The sequence below is a fragment of the Sapajus apella genome, unplaced genomic scaffold, assembly GCF_009761245.1.
Source record: "Sapajus apella isolate SASKATOON/1434 unplaced genomic scaffold, GSC_monkey_1.0 scaffold43, whole genome shotgun sequence".
Lineage (NCBI taxonomy): Eukaryota > Metazoa > Chordata > Mammalia > Primates > Cebidae > Sapajus > Sapajus apella.
The window spans coordinates 5206823-5224553 of NW_022436983.1; the positions used below are offsets into that span (position 1 = coordinate 5206823).

Consider the following 17731-nt stretch of genomic DNA (forward strand, 5'->3'; position numbering starts at 1 on the left):
TACTGTATTATTATATTACTATTAGAGGGCTGGAGCCAGAGCATGTTAGCATTTTGTGCCTCGAGATTCAAACCCTAGGTCTACCATTTACTCCTTAGGTGACTTTTTTTTTGTTTTATTTTAAGAGACGAGGTTTCACCATATTGGCCAGGATGGTCTTGATCTCTTGACCTTGTGATCCGCCCGCCTTGGCCTCCGGAAGTGCTGGGATTACAGGCAGCAGCCACTGAGCCCGGCCAACTTTTTTTTTTGGCGGGGGGGACAGGGTCTCACTCTGTTACCCAGATCGGAGTGAAGTGGGGCGATCTTGGCTCACCGCAACCTCTGCCTACCGGGTTCAAGCAATTCTCCTGTCTCAGCCTCCCGAGTAGCTGGGATTACAGGCGCGCGCTACTATCATCCCATCCTTGGGCGACTTTAAGCAAGATACGTGATCGCTCTGTGCCTCAGTTTCCTCACTCGCAGAATGAATATCAATAGTTCCTGCCACACAAAACTGTTGGGGCTATTAAGTATGCGAGTACTCAGAAGGTACCTGGCACAAAGTAGCGCTATGATTGCTATTATTTAGAACAAAGTTATTGTTTCCAGGTTTGGAGGTGGGCTAGCGGAGGGAGGAGAGGACGCACCCGGCAGCCTTTCAGAAAAGGAGTCTGGGCCTTACCCTGCCTCCCCAGTCTACATGGCCCGGGATCCCGAGCCCCGCCCCCTCCAGGCCCCGCCTCTCCAGGCCCCGCCCCACCCTTTTTGGCCATGCCCCTGAGCTACTCTCGCGCGCTTTGAAAGTGCGCGAGCTCCGACCGAGACCCGGGCTGGCGGTTGGTCGGCCGAAACCATCTGCCACGTTATATGGGGGGAGGTCAGCGCCTACACAGCCACATTTTTTTTTCGATTTTCAGCTTTTCAGGCCTAGATGCTGGTCTTATTTTAGCTCTCAGAGCTTCTCTGTAGGCTCGAATTTCCAGGAGGCAGCCCGAGTCCCTGGGAAGAGGATCATCGTGGCTCTCCTCGGCGCCCTCCCCCTCTTGACAAGCAATCGGTGGGAGAGGACGCCGGCGGGCAGAGGGAGGAGGCGGCTCTAGCGCCATTTTGTGGGAGCGAAACGGTCGCTGGGCTGCGCTTGGGTCCGTCGCTGCCTCGCTGTCCCTATCGGGCTTCCCAGCAGCGGCCTAGCGGGTGAGTCGCGGAGCCTTCTCAATGAGGACGCCCTGGGTGCCTCGGCTTCCGCATTGGGGCAGCCCGAGGCGGACGCAGCGGCTTCGGCCCCTGCCCAGGGAAATGAGCCGTGAGGCCGGGCCTTGTCGTGCCCGAGCGGGTTCGCTCGGGAGCGTCGTTAGGTCCTGTCGCAGGAAGGCCGCAGGCGCCGAAACGGGGATCTGGGCCCGCGCTGCCGTGCAGCCTGAGGCGGAGGTTTGCCCGGCCCTGAATAGTGCCGGTGCCTTCGGTACTTTGCACTCTGGGGGACGCTGCCAGCTCGGGCCTGGTGCTCCCGCGCCCCACCCCGGGCCGCGCCGAGAAACTCCTCCCTCGGCTGGCACGCGCGGGCTTCTGGGAGGCGGAGGCCCGTACCCCCAGGATCTGTCGCCGCCGGCCTTGCGGCTGGGGCTCCCAGAGCCCCCGGAAAGCCCCAGAATGAGGAACGGAGAGGAACTCTTCTCCTGCTCTTTACGCCTGGTTCACTGCCCATATTCAGTCTTCAGGTTCAGCTGATGCATCGCTTGCTTGGAAAAATCGACCTCGACCCATCACGCCCATGCCTCAGCCTGTTAGGCTCCTCTCCTGACTTCAGGATTACATAATGACTTCCGCGATGGTCATAAAATAGCTACTGTTATTGTTCTCTTGCGTACCCCAGCGTGTAACCAGCAAACCACGTTGTACTCAACAGTTACAGTTGCAATACCTGACACATAAGCCCTCAGGGAAAGTTTGTTGAATGAATGAACTGGCGAGGCATCAGATTTTGATAGGAAATCACTACCCTTATCTTCCCCTGGTCATTTTTCAGGGATAACTAGTGCATATACGAATCCAGAGAAGAATTTTCCTGGAAGTCAGAACACTAACGTGGTGTAGGTATTAGCATTAGAAGGAAACCGTTACTCTGGCATGAATGTTCATTCATTTCTCTTTTCCTTTTAAGAAAAGTGAAAGATGTCTGAATATATTCGGGTAACCGAAGATGAGAACGATGAGCCCATTGAAATACCATCGGAAGATGATGGGACCGTGCTGCTGTCCACGGTTACAGCCCAGTTTCCAGGGGCTTGTGGGCTTCGCTACAGGAATCCAGTGTCTCAATGTATGAGAGGTGTCCGGCTGGTGGAAGGAATTCTGCATGCTCCCGATGCTGGCTGGGGAAATCTGGTCTATGTTGTCAACTATCCCAAAGGTTTGTTACCATTTGGTTTTGTAATCGTGCTGAAGCGTGGTCGGGTGTGTCTCATCCATGGGTCATGGCCTCTTCGTGGCGGCATGTCTCCTGTAACTTAAGTATTTTCTTGAACTTCACAATTAGATAAGTTTCGAAAACCATGAGTCTAAATTTGTGGAAACTGGGAATCATAGATCATTTTAAAAGAGAGAACGATGTATTTAAAAAATATTTGAGTAAGCTTTGCCCAGTTTCTGCCACGTAAGGAATTACTAAGAATGCTTGGCACTTGTATCAGTGTTGTAAGTAGATTCTTCTACAGTGCCCCAGTATTTGGGTTTGTTCATTGTCCTTTTGGCCTTAACATCATTCATTCAGGAAATCCAACTTCATTTTTATCCTTAAATGAACAGCAGTTGCAGTTCTTGAATTAGTGCAGTTCCAATTATAATTTCGAGGTTCTGGTCTTATCCTTCTTACTTCCTTTTATCACTAATGTTCTAAATCTGAGAAAAGGAAGCATGATATTTAAGAAATGTGCCAAGGAAATAGCTAATTTCAGCAGTATGAATGTGTGCTATTAATAGTTTATCTGTCTGTGTGTTCCTTTTATTATAACTTGATATTGCAACAAAGTCCATCAAATTTGGTCAGTATGCAAGATGTTAATTTCTACGTCTAGAAAAATTTTAGGGCCGGGTGCGGTAGCTCACGCCTGTAATCCCGGCACTTTGGGAGGCTGAAGTGGGTGTATCACCCGAGGTCAGAAGTTTGAGACCAGCCTGGCCAACATGGTGAAACCTGGTCTCTATTAAAAACACAAAAAATTAGCCAGGCTTGGTGGTGGGTGCCTGTAATCCCAGCTACTCCGGAGGCTGAGGCAGGAGAATCGCTTGAAAGAATTGCTTGAACCTGGGAGGCCGAGGTTGCAGGGAGCCAAGATTGCACCATTGTACTCCAGCCTGGGCAACAAGAGCGAAACTCCATTGTGAAACAAAAGGAAAAAACAAAATTTAGCCAGGCACCTATAGTCCCAGCTACTCTGGAGGCTGACGCAGGAGAATTGCTTGAACCTGGGAGGTGGAGGTTGGTGAGCTAAGGTCGTGCCACTGTACTCCATCCTGGGTAACAGAGCAAGACTGTCTCAAAAAAAAAAACACACAAAGGAAAAAGAAAAAATTTAATAATGTTAACTCAGGGTTTTTAGTATGCTGTTTCTTGAGCAATTGGGTATAGAAATACTTATCCAAATTTAAAAATGTCAGGCTGGGTGCAATGCCTCACTCCTGTAATCCCAGCACTTTGGGAAGCTGAGGCAGGCAGATCATCTGAGGTCAGAAGTTCAAAACCAGCCTGACCAACATGGTAAAATCTGGTCTCTAGGCCGGGCACGGTGGCTCAAGCCTGTAATCCCAGCACTTTGGGAGGCCGAGGCGGGTGGATCACGAGGTCAAGAGATCGAGACCATCCTGGTCAACATAGTGAAACCCCGTCTCTACCAAAAATACAAAAAATTAGCTGGGCATGGTGGTGTGTGCCTGTAATCCCAGCTACTCAGGAGGTTGAGGCAGGAGAATTGCCTGAACCCAGGAGGCGGAGGTTGCGGTGAGCCGAGATCGCGCCATTGCACTCCAGCCTGGGTAACATGAGTGAAACTCTGTCTCAAAAAAAAAAAAAAAAAAATCTGGTCTCTATTAAAAATACAAAAATTAGCCATGTATGGTAGTTCACACCGATAGTCTCAGTTACTTGGGAGACTGAGGCAAAAGAATTGCTTGAACCCAGAAGGTGGAGGTTACAGTGAGATGAGATCTTGCCACTGCTCTCTAGCCTGGGCAGCAGAGCGAGAGAGACTCCATCTCAAAATGAAAAAAAATGTCATTTAATTTTTCTCCCCAGGCTGGGCATGGTGGCTCATGCCTGTAATCCCAGCACTTTGGGAGACTGAGGTGGATGGATCAGCTGAGGTCAGGAGTTAGATATCAGCCTGGCCAACATGGCAAAACCCCATCTCTACTAAAGATACAAAAATTAGCTGGGTATGCTGGCAGGCACCTGTAATCCCAGCTACTTGGGAGGCTGAGGCAGGAGAATTGTATGAACCTGGGAGGTGGAGGTCGCAGTGAGTGGAGATTGTGCCACTCTACTCCAGCCTGGGTGACAGAATGAGACTCCATCTCAAAAAAAAAAAAAAAAAAAACTCTCCCCTTCTAAATAACCTAAGGTTAAGGTTATGTTTTATGTTTTTTAAGTAAACCAAACTTTTGGTTTCTCTCTCTTTTTTTAAATTAGAAATGGGGCTCTTGCTGTGTTGCCCAGGCTGGAGTGCAGTGGCTATTCATAGGTTCACTGCAGCCTCAAACTCCTGAACGCAAATAGTTCTTCCTCCTCAGCCTTGCAAGTTGCTGGAACTATAGGCATACACATCACTGTTCCTGGTTTTCTTTTTTATTACAAAAGTAATGTGTATTCATTGTTGAGTGTTTAGGAAAGATAAAAGTTAAATCTACTTCAGGAGATACAAGTTGCTGATTTTTTGTTGTTTAGCCCTTAAATTATGTAATAGGCATTCAGATAATTAGGGAAATTTAAAGTCAAAGTAATGTAGAGTTATTTTTGTTTTGATAAACCTTTTGAGAGGCAGAGATAGTAATCTGGAAAAACTACAAAAAACAAAATTGGAAATCACTGAATTTGCACCAGAAAAGCACCTGAGACGCTAAATGCAAGCCTTTATTCTGTCCTCTAGAGCAAACATCACTCCTTACTAAGTTTTCAGTGTCTTACAGTTCTTAGAGTCTTTTTTTTTTTTTTTTTTTTTTTTTTTTTTTTTTTTGAGATGGAGTCTTGCTTGTGGCCCAGGTTGGAGGGCAACGGCACAATCTCAGCTCACTGCAGCCTCCGCCTCCCAGGTTCAAGCAATTCTCCTGCCTCAGCCTCCTAAGTAGCTGGGATTACTGGCCCAGGCTGGTCGCAAACTCCTGAGCTCAGACCATCTGCCCGTGGCCTCCCAAAGTGCTAGGATTACAGGCATGAGCCACCATGCCCAGTCTTGAGTCTTCTTTTTGCTTCTCATTTCTAGACGTAGGAGGTAGTGTTTTTAAAGAAGTGCTAAGTGAAAATTTCTAAAAGGATTCTGCTCATTTTATTTAGATAACAAAAGAAAAATGGATGAGACAGATGCTTCATCAGCAGTGAAAGTGAAAAGAGCAGTCCAGAAAACATCCGATTTAATAGTGTTGGGTCTCCCATGGAAAACAACTGAACAGGACCTGAAAGACTATTTTAGTACCTTTGGAGAAGTTCTTATGGTGCAGGTAAACTTGGATTGCATCAAACATTTTTGTTTTGTTTTGTTTTGTTTTGTTTTACCAGTGAATGAGCACCTAGCATTTATTTATTAATATAAATAGAGGCCGGGCGCGGTGGCTCAAGCCTGTAATCCCAGCACTTCGGGAGGCCGAGGCGGGTGGATCACGAGGTCAAGAGATTGAGACCATCCCAGTCAACATGGTGAAACCCCATCTCTACTAAAAATACAAAAAATCAGCTGGGCATGGTGGCGCGTGTCTGTAGTCCCAGCTACTCAGGAGGCTGAGGCAGGAGAATTGCCTGAACCCAGGAGGCGGAGGTTGCGGTGAGCCGAGATCGCGCCATTGCACTCCAGACTGGGTAACAAGAGCGAAACTCCGTCTCAAAAAAATAAATAAATTAATTAATTAATTAATATAAATAGAGATGGTCTCACTCTGTTACCAAGGTTGGTGTCAAACTCCTGGGCTCAAACTGTCCTCCTGCCTTGACCCCAATATGCTGGGATTACAAGCATGAGCCACCATGCCCAGCTGCATTCTTGTTAGGTTTTTTTGTTGTTGTTTTTTGGTGGTGGTTTTTTGTTTTTTGTTTGTTTGTTTGTTTGTTTGTTTGAGACAGAGTCTCACTTTGCTGCCCCAGTTGGAACGCAGTGGTGCAGTCTTGGCTCGCTGCAGCCTTCACCTCCTGGGTTCAAGCGATTCTCCTGTCTCAGCCTTCCATATCTGGGATTACTGGTGCATGCCATCATGCCTGGCTAATTTTGTATTTTTAACAGAGACAGGGTTTCACCATGTTGGCCAGGCTGGTCTTGAACTCCTTACCTCAGGTGATCCATCTGCCTTGATCTCCCAAATTGCTGGGATTAGAGGTGTGAGCCACTGCGCCTGGTCGCATTCTTGTTATTTTAATGGCACTGTCCTTCATGTTCCATAGATGATACTTCCAGTGTTTGTTATATTTATACATATATTTTGTACGCTATATTATTGCCTGTGATAATAAAGTAAAATCCTACTGTTGCATGAAGACTTAAGGAAAGTAGGTGAAAATAGCATTTTTCTTTGTATTTTACACTAATGGGAGATTTGTCTACTTCATTTAATTAAGATTGTAAACAATTTAGTTTATCTTTGAACTCATTCTAAGATGTTCTATTAAAATTCTATTGTGGCTGTAATGCCAGCATTTTGGGAGGCCAAGGTGGAAGGATCACTTGAGGCCAGAAGTTCAAGACCACCTTGGCCAACATATCCAGACACAATTTCTCTTTTTTTTTTTTTTTTTTTTTTTTTCTTTGGAGACAGGGTCTGGCTTTGTTGCCCAGGCTGGCAGGCTGGAGTGCAGTGATGCAGTCTAGGTTCACTGCAATCTCCACCTCCTGGGCTCAAGCTATTCTCGTGCCTCAGCCTCCCAGGTAGCTGGGACTACAGGCACATGCCACTACATCCTGCTAATTTTTGTATTTTTTGTAGAGACAGGGTTTTACTGTGTTGCCCAGGCTTGTCTTGAACTCCTGTGCTCAAGCGATCCACCCTCCTCAGCCTCCCAAAGTGCTGGGAATACAGGCGTGAGCCACCGTGCCTGGCCCAATCTCTTTAAAAATTCAAAATCAAAAACATTTCTATTGTATAAGGGAGTTTTGCTCTATTGTTAACACAATATGGATTTAGTATTAACCTTATTTTTACTCTAAGACTAACTTGGTTTAAATTTAAGCCACTACATCCAATTGAAACCATTCAAATTATTTATTAAGGAACTCTGATTTGGGAGTGGAGTGTGTGAGCATGTGTACTTTTAGAGTAAACTTAAATCATCCTTTCTAGGTCAAGAAAGATCTTAAGACTGGTCATTCAAAGGGGTTTGGATTTGTTCGTTTTACGGAATATGAAACACAGGTGAAAGTAATGTCACAGCGGCATATGATAGACGGACGGTGGTGTGACTGTAAACTTCCTAATTCTAAGGTACTTGCCTCTGTGCTATGGGAATTTTTGCGAACAGACTTCCTTGGAAGATTGTAAGATAAAATGTTAAATACACTTAGAAAAGATAGTGGTAGGGTGTGTTCTTGGAATCTTTTTGTCTTGTTGAAGCCTTAGGGCCGTAATGCATGCTGAATATTTTATGCTTGTTTGAAATATTTAGTTTATTACTTCACCAAACTAAAGCTTTGTTCATTTTGTTCTTTTTGTTATGGATGTGAAAGAGAAAGGGTTATTTGTCAAGTTAACAGTTTGCTTAAGTAGTTATATGTTAAAACATAAAGACAATCAGAATAGATACATTAATCTTGTTATAAAATCTGACTTTGTCCAAGCAAACAAATAACATCTGCTTATTTGGAACGTCATCATCTTTGCCAGGACATTGGTCATTTATTGATTTTCTCAAATCCAAATACAGTCATGCATCACATTGCAAAGTTCATCCGTCAGCAGTGGACCACGTGTACAGCAGAAGTCGCATAAGATTATAACACTGTTTCTACTGTACCTTTCCATGTTTAGATATACAAGTACTTACTATGGGGTTACAGTTGACTGTGGTGTTGAGTATAGTAACTTGGAAGTTTGTGGCCTAGGAGCAGTAGGCTATACCATCCAGCCTAGGTGTGGGGTGGCTATGCTATCTGGTTTTATTTCCTTTTTCATTTTCTTTACCTCCAGTAATGGCTATCAGCAATGTAGAGCGATCAGGTTTTATATGATGTTTGCACAACAATGAAGTTTTTATTTTTTTAATTTTTATTTTTTATTTTTGAGACAGAGTTGTTGCCCAGGCTGGAGTGCAATGGTGCAATCTCGGTTCACTGCAACCTCCCCTTCAAGCGATTCTCCTCTTGCAGCTTCTCAAGTCACTGGGATTATGTAAAGGCACCCGGCACCACATCCAGCTAATTTTTGTATTGTTAGTAGAGATGGGGTTTTGGGGGTTTTGCCATGTTGACTAGGCGGGGCTGGTCTTGAACACCTGACCTCAGGTGATCTGCCCACCTCAGTCTCTCAAAGTGCTGGGATTACAGGTATGAGCCACCACACCTGGCCACAGTGACGAAATGGTGTGATGACTCATGTTGCATTTCTCAGAACATATTTCCATCATTATGTGATGCATGACCGTGTACGTTTGTAACTTAAAATGTTACTCTTTATTGAAGCCTTACAAGAAAAAGGAATAGTTGATGCAAAAAATTAAGAGTATGTCTCCTTTTTAATAATTCACTACTATCCAAGGCAGAAAGATTTTGTTATATCCCTTACCTTAATGCTTTTTTCATTGTTTATATTTGAGTTTTTTCCTTCCTTTTGATTTGACTAGCAAAGTGCAGATGAGCCTTTGAGAAGCAGAAAAGTGTTTGTGGGGCGCTGTACAGAGGACATGACTGAGGATGAGCTGCGGCAGTTCTTCTCCCAGTACGGGGAGGTGATGGATGTCTTCATCCCCAAGCCGTTCAGGGCCTTTGCCTTTGTTACATTTGCAGATGATCAGGTATTTTTCTCCTTAACAATATGGGCCAGGTAATTAGGTAATTTCTCTTGAACATTTCCCATCCAGCTAATTGCTGTTCTTAGCTAAGTTTTCTGACCTTGTAAGATGTAGAGTGTGTGGGCCTAGATGTCACCCTTCCCTCCCCCCCCCCAACTTTTTTGTTTTTTGAGATGGAGTCTTGCTCTGTCACCCAGGCTGGAGTGCAGTGGCAAGATCTTGTCTTACTGCCGCCTCCGCCTCCCGGGTTCAAGCAATTCTCCTGCCTCAGCCTCCTGAGTAGCTGGGACTATAGACATACATCACCATGCCTGGCTAATTTTTGTAATTTTAGTAGAGATGGGGTTTCACCATATTGGTCAGGCTGGTCTTTGAACTCCTGACATAGTGATCCACCCTCCTTGGCCTCCCAAAGTGCTGGCATTACAGATGTGAGCCACCACGCTTAGTTACAAATACATTTTTCTTTTTTTTCTTATTATTTAATTTTTTTTTTTTTTTTTATTTTTTTTTTTTTTTTTAACGATGGGGTTTCACCACATTGGTCAGGCTGGTCTTGAACTCCTGACCTCAGGTGATCCGCCCACCTCAGCTTCCCAAAGTGTTGGGATTACAGGCGTGAGCCACCGCATGTGGCTTAGAAATACAACATTTTTAAGAAATTTCTACAAGTAAATCAACCTTTAAATAATTTTCAGTATATGGCATTTGGGAATGTTAAATATTTTTTTTTTTTTTTTGAGACAGTTTTGCTCTTGTTACCCAGGCTAGAGCACAGTGGTGCGATCTCGGCTCACTGTAACCTCCACCTCCTGGGTTCAAGTGATTTTCCTGCCTCACCCTCACAAGTAGCTGGGATTACAGGCATGTACCACCACACCCAGCTAATTTTGTATTTTTAGTAGAGATGGAGTTTCACCATTTTGATCTGGCTGGTCTTGAACTCCTAATCTCAGGTGATCCACCTGCCTTGGCCTCCCAAAGTGCTGGGATTACAGGCGAGAGCCACCACCACCCCCTTTTTTTTTTTTTGAGATAGGGTCTCACTCTGTTGCCCAGGCTGGTGGAATGCTGTGGTGTAATCAGAACTCACTGCACCCTAGAACTCCTGGGCTCAGCCTCCAGGAGGAGGATCCTCCAACTTCAACCTCCCAAGTAGCTAGGACAGATGCATGCCACCATGCCCAGCTAATGTGGTTTTTTCGCAGGGTTTTTGTTTTGTTTTTGTTTTTAGAGGTGGGGTCTCACTGTGTTGCTCAGGCTGTCAAACTAGTCTTAAACTCTTGGCTTCACACAGTCCTCGCACCTTGGCCTCCCAAAGCACTAGGATTACAGGCATGAGCCACCATGCCCAGCCTATGTCTTTTGAAAATAGACTGAAATATCACTGCTGCTGTTACTAAAACTAAAGCTGTACTGGGATTTTAAATAAAATGAGCATTCATTGCTTATTTTTCCTCTGGCTTTAGTTAATTAATGCTTGTAATCTAAGTTTTGTTGCTACTTTGTTGTATAAATCAATGGTTTAATCTTTGTTTACATCCCTTATTTCTTGTAGATTGCGCAATCTCTTTGTGGAGAGGACTTGATCATTAAAGGAATCAGCGTTCATATATCCAATGCCGAACCTAAGCACAATAGCAATAGACAGTTAGAAAGAAGTGGAAGATTTGGTGGTAATCCAGGTGGCTTTGGGAATCAGGGTGGATTTGGTAATAGTAGAGGGGGTGGAGCTGGTTTGGGAAACAATCAAGGTAGTAATATGGGTGGTGGGATGAACTTTGGCGCATTCAGCATTAATCCAGCCATGATGGCTGCAGCCCAGGCGGCGCTACAGAGCAGTTGGGGTATGATGGGCATGTTAGCCAGCCAGCAGAACCAGTCAGGCCCATCGGGTAATAACCAAAGCCAAGGCAACATGCAGAGGGAGCCAAACCAGGCCTTCGGTTCTGGAAATAACTCTTATAGTGGTTCTAATTCTGGTGCAGCAATTGGTTGGGGATCAGCATCAAATGCAGGGTCGGGCAGTGGTTTTAATGGAGGCTTTGGCTCGAGCATGGATTCTAAGTCTTCTGGCTGGGGAATGTAGACAGTTTGTGGTTGGTTGGTATAGAATGGTGGGAATTCAGATTTTTCTAAACTCATGGTAAGTATATTGTAAAATACATATGTACTAAGAATTTTCAAAATTGGTTTGTTCAGTGTGGAGTATATTCAGCAGTATTTTTGACATTTTTCTTTAGAAAAAGGAAGAGCTAAAGGAATTTTCTAAGTTTTGTTACATGAAAGGTTGAAATATTGAGTGGTTGAAAGTGAACTGCTGTTTGCCTGATTGGTAAACCAACACACTACAATTGATATCAAAAGGTTTCTCCTGTAATATTTTATCCCTGGACTTGTCAAGTGAATTCTTTGCATGTTCAAAATGGAAACCATTGATTAGAACTACATTCGTTACTCCTTGTTTTAATTTGAACCCCACCATATGGATTTTCTTCCTTAAGAAAGTCTCCTTTTGGGAGCTCATGGTGTCACAGTGTTTGGTTCTTTTGCTTTGTTTTTTTAACACTTGTCTCCCCTCATGTGCAAAAGTACACTATGAAGCCTTCATTTAATCTCTGCAGTTCATCTCATTTCAAATGTTTATGGAAGAAGCACTTCATTGAAAGTAGTGCTGTAAATATTCTGCCATAGGAATACTTCTGTCTACATGCTTTCTCATTCAAGAGTTCGTCATCACGCATCACAGGCCGCGTCTCTGACGGTGGGTGTCCCATTTTTATCCGCTACTCTTTATTTCATGGAGTCGTATCAACGCTATGAACGCAAGGCTGTGATATGGAACCAGAAGGCTGTTTGAACTTTTGAAACCTTGTGTGGGATTGATGGTGGTGCCGAGGCATGAAAGGCTAGTATGAGCGAGAAAAGGAGAGAGCGCGTGCAGAGACTTGGTGGTGCATAATGGATATTTTTTAACTTGGCGAGATGTGTCTCTCAATCCTGTGGCTTTGGTGAGAGAGTGTGCAGAGAGCAATGATAGCAAATAATGTACGAATGTTTTTTGCATTCAAAGGACATCCACATCTGTTGGAAGACTTTAAGTGAGTTTTTGTTCTTAGATAACCCACATTAGTTGAATGTGTTAAGTGAAACGATACTTGTACTCCCCCTACCCTTTGTCAACTGCTGTGAATGCTGTATGGTGTGTGTTCTCTTCTGTTACTGATATGTAAGTGTGGTCATGTGAACTGAAGCTGATGGGTTGAGAACATGGACTGAGCTTGTGGTGTGCTTTGCAGGAGTACTTGGAAGCAGAGTTCACCAGCGAGCTCAGGTGTCTCAAAGAAGGGTGGAAGTTCTAATGTCTGTTAGCTACCCATAAGAATGCTGTTTGCTGCAGTTCTGTGTCCTGTGCTTGGATGCTTTTTATAAGAGTTGTCAATGTTGGAAATTCTTAAATAAAACTGATTTAAATAATATGTGTCTTTGTTTTGCAGCCCTGAATGCAAAGAATTCATAGCAGTTAATTCCCCTTTTTTGACCCTTTTGAGATGGAACTTTCATAAAGTTTCTTGGCAATAGTTTATTTTGCTTCAAATAAACTTATTTGAAAAGTTGTCTCAAGTCAAATGGATTCATCACCTGTCATGCATTGACACCTGATACCCAGACTTAATTGGTATTTGTTCTTGCATTGGCCAAAGTGAAAAGTTTTTTGTTTTTTGTTTTTTGTTTTTTCTTTTGAAATCTAGTTTTTAATAAGTCTGGGTGACCGCACCTAAAATGGTAAGCAGTACCCTCTGGCTTTTTCTTAGTGCCTCTGCACATTTGGGTGATATTATTTACATGGCCTGTATAAATCTCCTGGGAAATCATGCCGTCTAAAAAGATTCTTATCTGGGGGAGTGGGCAAAATGTTGATTATTTTCAAATGCTTTGTAGCAAAGCATATCAATTGAAAAGGGAATATCAGCACCTTCCTGGTCTGGGATTTGAAAAGTGGAATTAATTGCAATAGGGATAAAGTAGAAGAAACCACAAATTACCTTGTGCCTGGAATCCATTAAGAAGCTTGATAGCTTTAAGAATTAGGGTGGGTTGTCTGTCTGGAAGCAAATGGGCTTTGTCCTCCAGGAGATGGGGTAATGTGGTAATGTTGAATAAAGTTGAATAAAATCGCTTACAAAACGTAGTCTCTCACAATGCATTGTTAATTATGTAAAAGCAATAACATTGATTGTTGTACTTTTTATGTAACTATGTGAGAGAGCTCTTTTTCTAGTTGGAAGAATGTGACATTTTTTGTGTTTGTAGTTTACTTAATGCCCTTACCTAATTAGATTATGATAAATAGGTTTGTCATTTTGCAAGTTACATGTTTTAAACATTTATAAATGAAGTCATCCTTTAGACTTGTAATCGCCACATTGTTTCATTATTCGATTTCCTCTGTAAAGGGATCTTGAGTTGTTTAAATTTTTTTTTCTGAATCTAAATCTGCATGATTTCCAAACCCTGTACCATCTGAATTTTGCATTTTAGCACTTGCACTATTACTCAGCAGCAGTAACATGGTAACACTTAAAATGGTACTCGGGGACCTCCAAAGACTAAACTGACAAGCCTTCAAGGAGCCCAGGGGTAAGTTAACGTGTCAACGGCATGGTTTGAATCCTTTATTTACACTTGTGTAAATTTTAGTTACTGGTCATAGAAGGCTTTCAATGTTGAGTAGCCTTTTATTAACATGTTTATGGTACTGCATAGATAACGGGTATTTATTTTACCCTAAAAAGATTTTGAAGTTTAGAAGTACTTAAACTATTTAGCAAAGATTTGTTTTTAAAAATCTATTTGGTCATCTAAATGCATTCATTCTAAAAATTTTTTGAACCAGTTAAATAAAAATTTTTATTGACACCACAGTTTAGTGTCTGGAGTCTTACTGAAAAACATGATTTCTTTTTATATGTGACGTATAGATGCTGGAAAGTTACCTTTAAAAATTGAGCCTCTAAAGAAAAAAATAAAAACTGAGTCTCAAGTAGTTGTACTTTATATGCGCAAGAGTAATTAGGCCAGGATTCACAGTAAACTTTTACATGGAATGTTAACTGTTAGCTAGACTGAAAAACTTAAGTGCTAGCTATTAAAACCTTTTAGGAAGGAATACCCAGCTAAAATCAAACGAGATTTTTAAGGTTAAATCAGCACTTAAGTTTTGTCCTTTGTAGGAAAAAGTAGGATGTTAACTACGTAATTCAAGAGAGAATGTGTACTAGTAAAGATTTTGTTGTTAGGAGCAAAGTAGCTCCTAACTGTGTAAGGGTTCTGTACTTGACTCAACTATTGTGTGATCTGTGCTCTTGTTAGGCATCACTGTGCCCAAATATTTTGTGTTCATTGTAAAGAGGAAAAACAAATGATCACAGTTTATAACATCACTAATTTATAATGCCATTTTTCATCTTGTGGAAATGGCCGAGTTTTGATTCAATCTTCTGAATTTGAACATTGTTCAGGTTATTTCCAATTGCTGGGAATATCCTTCCAGCTAAATTAAATTCGTAACATTGGAATTGCCAGGTCAAAGATGATGCATGCCTTTTCAGGGCTCTTTGGGAAGTTGATGTTGTCTTTCACAATGTGAAATAGTACTACTATTCACATTCCTTTTGTCTGACGATTTGATAAGTGAATAATTGTATCCCATGATTTTGTGGTATTGGTTTTTAACATGGAAATTTGAGTCAATACCTGGGCTGAAGTATCAGTGTTTCCAGCCTGCCTGCCCAAAAAAGGGATTCGAGGTTATTCCTGAATCAGTACTGCTACAACATATAAAGCACTTACAGAGATCAATAAGAACAAGTTTAAAAACAGTCAAAGAGCATGGCCAGGCAGTTTACAGAAATGCCAACAGCTAGTATGAGAAGATACTGGCCTTTTAAAGTAATTAAATGTAATTTGAGCAGTGACATTACATTGGATTGACAAAGGTGAATATCACTCTTGTGGCTTATGCCGCCTTGAGTCAGATGGGTAAGGTTGGAATTAAAACTGTGGAGTGGAGAAATGACAGCAGTCTCACCTGGAGTCTGTCCTTTGGGTGGAGCACCAGCTGCCATTTTCACAGTAACGATAAATGCTTGGGTTACGTGGCTGCCAGGGTCTTCACGGGCATTTCTAAAAATGAGGAATCCTTGACTGACTGCAGACATGCAAGTTAAAAATTATTTATTATGTTCTTGATCCAGGGAACATAGTTAATGACTTTTGTGTAGACTCCATACTGACCTGCCTCCCCACAATTCATGGAGCCCCAGGACACTATTCCTCCCACAAACCACCTCTGTGTTTCATTATCTAGAAAGACCAGTGCCCCTCCGCTGTCACCTCTGCAGCTATCCTTGCCCCCACTTTCTAAGCCAGCACAGAGCATGTTATCAGTTACACTTGCCCCTGGATAGGGCAGCTTTGCATATGCAGCACTACATTTTTGATGGTCAACAATTGGTATGTCAACATACATTAGATTTCTAGCAAGAAAACCCCTTTGGGTTAATCCCCATCCAGATGCAGTTCCAATGTCATTTGTCCTCATAAAGGATTCATCTTTTGGCAGACAAATAGGCGTGATGTTGCTATTCATTACAACTTTGTTACTCAGTTTAATCAGTGCTATGTCATTGTCAAAGCCGGCATCATGAGTATAACCTTCGTGTATAAAAACAGCTTCAGCCCAGGCTTGTGTATAATGAGGTGATAGTCTCTTGAGGGCGCCCAGTCGAATGTCCAGGGAGTTTGCATCATGTTTTTGCTCATAGACGACATGAGCAGCTGTTAAGACCCAGTTGTCATATAAAAGTGCACCTGCTGCTGTGGTTCCACCTAATACCAGGACTTGCCAAGGAAAATCACCAGGTTTTGCCTTTTGCCCTCCATATATACGCCCTCCTGTCGTACGGGCTGATAGTCCACAAACTGGAGAGAAGCAGACAAGTAGAGAGCCTTTGTAAAAATGTCATGTTTTTCTTAAATTATGGCCACTTTGAAGTATATATGCGATGTCAACCAAAAATTACATGAATTGGGGGCCGGGCGCGGTGGCTCAAGCCTGTAATCCCAGCACTTTGGGAGGCTGAGGCGGGTGGATCACGAGGTCAAGAGATCGAGACCATCCTGGTCAACATGGTGAAACCCCGTCTCTACTAAAAATACAAAAATTAGCTGGGCGTGGTGGCGCGTGCCTGTAGTCCCAGCTGCTCGGGAGGCTGAGGCAGGAGAATTGCCTGAACCCAGGAGGTGGAGGTTGCGGTGAGCCGAGATCGCGCCATTGCACTCCAGCCTGGGTAACGAGCGAAACTCCGTCTCAAAAAAAAAAAAAATTATATGAATTGATGGGTGACCACCTATACAGGCAAGTGAGGATATTTTAAAACATCACAGTTCAAAGACCTAATAAAACCTTTTGGTGTTTCTTAGCACCTCAGAAAAATGAGGTTAGTGAAAACTGACTTTTAGAAATTATTTTGTTTTGCTAAAATAATTTTGTCTATAAGATTGGACAGATTGGCCAGGCACAGTGTCAGGCCTGTAATCCCAGCATTTTGGGACGCTGAGTTGGGCAGATCACCTGAGGTCAGGAGTTCAAGACCAGCCTGGCCAACATGGTGAGACCCTGTCTCTCCTATATATGCAAAAATTAGCTGGGCATGGTGGCAGGCGCCTATAATTCTAGCTACTTGGGAGGCTGAGGCAGGAGAATCACTTGAACCTGGAGGGCAGAGGTTGCAGTGAGCCAAGTTACACCACTGCACTCCAGCCTGGGCTACAAGAGCAAAACTCTGTCTCAAAAAAAAAAAAAAAAAAAAAAAAAATTAACAGGGCAAGCAGGAATGGTCTGAGCGGATGGACTGGATGATGTGCATAGGAATTAGAAGGACGTAATTGTTTCTGTTTTCCTACTTGTAAAGTGGGTATGTAATCCTAAAAAAGCAGGAACTAAAAGTATCAAGATTTGCAAAATTACTTTTACCCTTGAACATACAAATGTTTTAGAAATTAAAACGTTGCAGCTGTGGCTAGGACTCTGCAGGTTCCGAAATTATGTTTTTGATCTAGTTGATTCTTCCAAACTAAATTTTATTGTATCTTTATTGCAAACTAAATATGCCCATTAATGTAGCATATATGTTTCCTGTTGTGGTAGTGGACTTAGGTTAAAAACTACAGACGTTATGTTAGGCAAATACCGGTTTAAAAATAATTTGAACCAAATAACACAAGGGTAATGAATACATTATTACTTTCCTGATTTTTTTTTTTTTAAATCATTCTACTCAACTGTTATCTTTGGAACCAATTCTGGTTAAAAAAAAAAAAAAAAATTAAGTACCATTAAAAGGCAAATTGCGGGCCGGTCGCGGTGGCTCACGCCTGTAATCCCAGCACTTTGGGAGGCCGAGGCGGGTGGATCACGAGGTCAAGAGATCAAGACCGGCCGGGCGCGGTGGCTCAAGCCTGTAATCCCAGCACTTTGGGAGGCCGAGG

At 42.9% G+C, this 17731-nt stretch overlaps 2 protein-coding genes across 2 annotated transcripts; one reads left to right on the top strand and one right to left on the bottom strand.

The window, feature by feature from the left end:
- Positions 1–1049: 1049 nt before the first annotated feature.
- TARDBP (TAR DNA binding protein) lies at positions 1050–14103 on the top strand. Its single transcript, XM_032300369.1, has 6 exons — positions 1050–1176; positions 2144–2392; positions 5528–5691; positions 7516–7656; positions 9011–9181; positions 10737–14103. Exons 2-6 carry the CDS (start codon positions 2155–2157, stop codon positions 11265–11267), a joined length of 1245 nt encoding a protein of 414 aa, XP_032156260.1. The 5' UTR covers positions 1050–1176; positions 2144–2154; the 3' UTR covers positions 11268–14103.
- Positions 13655–16199, bottom strand: MASP2 (mannan binding lectin serine peptidase 2; the record flags this gene model as incomplete). Its single annotated transcript, XM_032300370.1, has 1 exon — positions 13655–16199. A coding segment is annotated over one exon (795 nt), but the record flags the coding sequence as incomplete, so codon positions are not given.
- Between the last annotated feature and the right edge of the window lie 1532 nt (positions 16200–17731).

Bases quoted from the DNA above. Each gene is read 5' to 3' on its own strand.
- TARDBP (XM_032300369.1), top strand. From the start codon at position 2,155: ATGTCTGAATATATTCGGGTAACCGAAGATGAGAACGATGAGCCCATT. The intron at 7,657-9,010 runs GTACTTGCCTCT...TGATTTGACTAG, and splicing joins GTAAACTTCCTAATTCTAAG to CAAAGTGCAGATGAGCCTTT. The intron at 9,182-10,736 runs GTATTTTTCTCC...TATTTCTTGTAG, and splicing joins TTACATTTGCAGATGATCAG to ATTGCGCAATCTCTTTGTGG.